Below are 2,500 nucleotides of genomic sequence, written 5' to 3'. Positions count from 1 at the left end.
AGGGGATAAAAAAAGGAGGGACGGTGGTGACAGAGTAAATCAGGTTAAAGGAACGAGGAAAAAGAGGAAGAAGGGGAGGAAGGAGGAGAGGAAGAACGGAAGGAATGAGGAGAGGAAGTGACAGACAGAAGAGTGGAGGTGAAAAACATGGCAGCTACCTCAGTCAAAAAGCCAAAAGTGCTTGGTGGACACTTTCCGTGAGATCTCAGCCCTGATTGGTTTAAATCTCAGTGGATGCAGCAGCAGCCCCTTCAGCCCTCTGCAGAGGGACGCACGCTACGACACCATACGATACCAAACGCTGCTCGTTTGATGCACACGATTACAAACTTCCTAAAAAAACATGTCCATCATGAAACACAACTTAAATCAGTGCAAAAGTTACAAACAGCAGGATGTAAACACACATCCACTACAGCCTCAAGAAACCTGAAGAGAACATGAATTGACTGATGAGAACCAATCAGATCCACTCTGCTCAAAGTCTCCAATCAAATCCACTCCAGAGACGTGGAAAGGACCAGATAGGCCTTAACAAATGTATTTATATCTATGTATTTATATCTATATATATATGTATCTATATATCTATATATCTATATCTATGTATTTATATCTATGTATCTGTATCTATATCTATGTATTTATATCTATGTATCTATATCTATGTATCAATATATCTATATCTATTTATTTATATCTATGTATCTATATCTATGTATTTATATATCTATATCTATGTATTTATATCTATGTATCTATATCTATGTATCAATATATCTATATCTATGTATCTATATCTATGTATCAATATATCTATATCTATGTATCTATATCTATGTATTTATATATCTATATCTATGTATCTATATATTTATATCTATGTATCTGTATCTATATCTATGTATTTATATCTATGTATCTATATCTATGTATTTATATCTATGTATCTATATCTATGTATTTATATCTATATATCTATATATCTATATCTATGTATTTATATCTATATATCTATATCTATGTATCTATATCTATGTATTTATATCTATCTGTATTTAGTTCCTGGTCTCTGTAAAGATCCAGTTCCAGATCAGACACTAAACTGGGACTGAAGATCTAAACTGGACTCTCGGGACCCGTGCAGACTCTCACTCAATTATCTGTTTTTAAGGCTTTTTTATTAAACACTTATTTATTTTAAATGTTCAAATAAAGATACACCCCCCCCCCCCCCCCCCACCCCCCCAGCTGCTGATTGATTTAGGTGTTAGTGGATAGAAACAGACAACACAGAGAAGAGCCTCAAGCTGAAGTTAGAGGTGGGAGGAGCCTCTCAAGGGTTCAGCAGATGAATCAAAGTCTCTGCCAAGCCTCTGGGCTCCTTCCAATAACCGATCGATGTTTCAGCCTGAGAGACTCATCATGAGGCGTTCAGGTCCAGCTCTCCTGACACTCAGGTAGGCAGAGCATCAAACATAGAAACTCTGCTGTCTCCTCCTCTTAACCAATCAGCAGTTTGATCACACCAACGTGTAATACTGAGACTAACCTGCAGGGTCAGGGGTCGGGGGGTCGGGGGCTGTTTAAAACACCAGACCGTCCCTTTAATTTAAATCTAAATAATACGGTTACACGGGTTAGGAATCAACTCAACGTGCAGTCAGTCAGTAGAAAACTCAGATCATGAGAATCAGATTTGATGGATAGTCAGAGTCTGTGTTCACGCTGCAGGAAGACTTGAACCCGATCTTTCATCAGGACCATAAACATGAACCGGGGTCTCGTGACCTCCTGCAGAGAAATGTGCTGAAAGAAGAGGGAGAGAAGTCAGAGCTCAACGCTGCACATGAAGAATCCTGAGTGCTGCTCTGCAGCGCTCGCTGAATCATACCTAACCATCTCGTCCTCCCCCTCCCTCCCTCCTCCCTCCCTCCTCCCCCTCCCTCCCAGGCTCTACCTCGATGATGTCGGCGTTGGTCCGGCTCTCGTGCGGCTCGTTGTACTCGGTGTACTTGAGCAGGACTTTGTCCATGTCGGTGCTGGCGTACTGGAACAGTTTGTTGGAGTGGTTGAAGATGATGAGGGCGATCTCACAGTCACACAGAACGCTCAGCTCGTACGCCTTCTTCATCAGGCCGAACTTCCTCTTAGTGAATGTCACCTGGGGGAGGAAGAGAGGGGGGGAGGAAGAGAGGGAGGGAGGGAGGGGGGGATGAGAGACGGGGAGAGGGAGGGAGGAAGACAGGGAAGGGGGAGGGAGGGAAGGAGAAGGGGTGAGGGAGGGGGGATAAGATGGATGTTAGTACTTTGTTAATAATCATCATTATAAACAGATTCCTACAACAGGTGATCAGAGACTCTGACTCTGGTTAGGAGGAATATCTCAAAGTTTCCACGTGTTTAAGATCAACTCGTCTTCAGGGGCGTGTCCCCCCAAACGGGTGACGGTGTGTGTTCAGTTTATGATCTATCTATTTCTCTTCTTCGTGATAAAGGG

General features: G+C 42.3%; 1 protein-coding gene across 10 annotated transcripts in view; it reads right to left on the bottom strand.

The window, feature by feature from the left end:
- mef2d (myocyte enhancer factor 2d) overlaps window positions 1–2,500 on the bottom strand; it is a 78,544-nt gene that overhangs the window by 38,131 nt on the left and 37,913 nt on the right. For all 10 annotated transcript variants that reach the window (XM_061049752.1, XM_061049753.1, XM_061049750.1 and 7 more), the window contains one exon: window positions 1,961–2,164. In XM_061049752.1, the coding sequence (XP_060905735.1) occupies window positions 1,961–2,164 (204 nt within the window). The remainder of the gene's footprint in view (window positions 1–1,960; window positions 2,165–2,500) is intronic.

The sequence above is a fragment of the Labrus mixtus genome, chromosome 11 (genome assembly GCF_963584025.1).
Source record: "Labrus mixtus chromosome 11, fLabMix1.1, whole genome shotgun sequence".
Lineage (NCBI taxonomy): Eukaryota > Metazoa > Chordata > Actinopteri > Labriformes > Labridae > Labrus > Labrus mixtus.
Note: the sequence above shows the minus strand (reverse complement) of the source record. Positions and strands in the feature narration are given on the sequence as shown.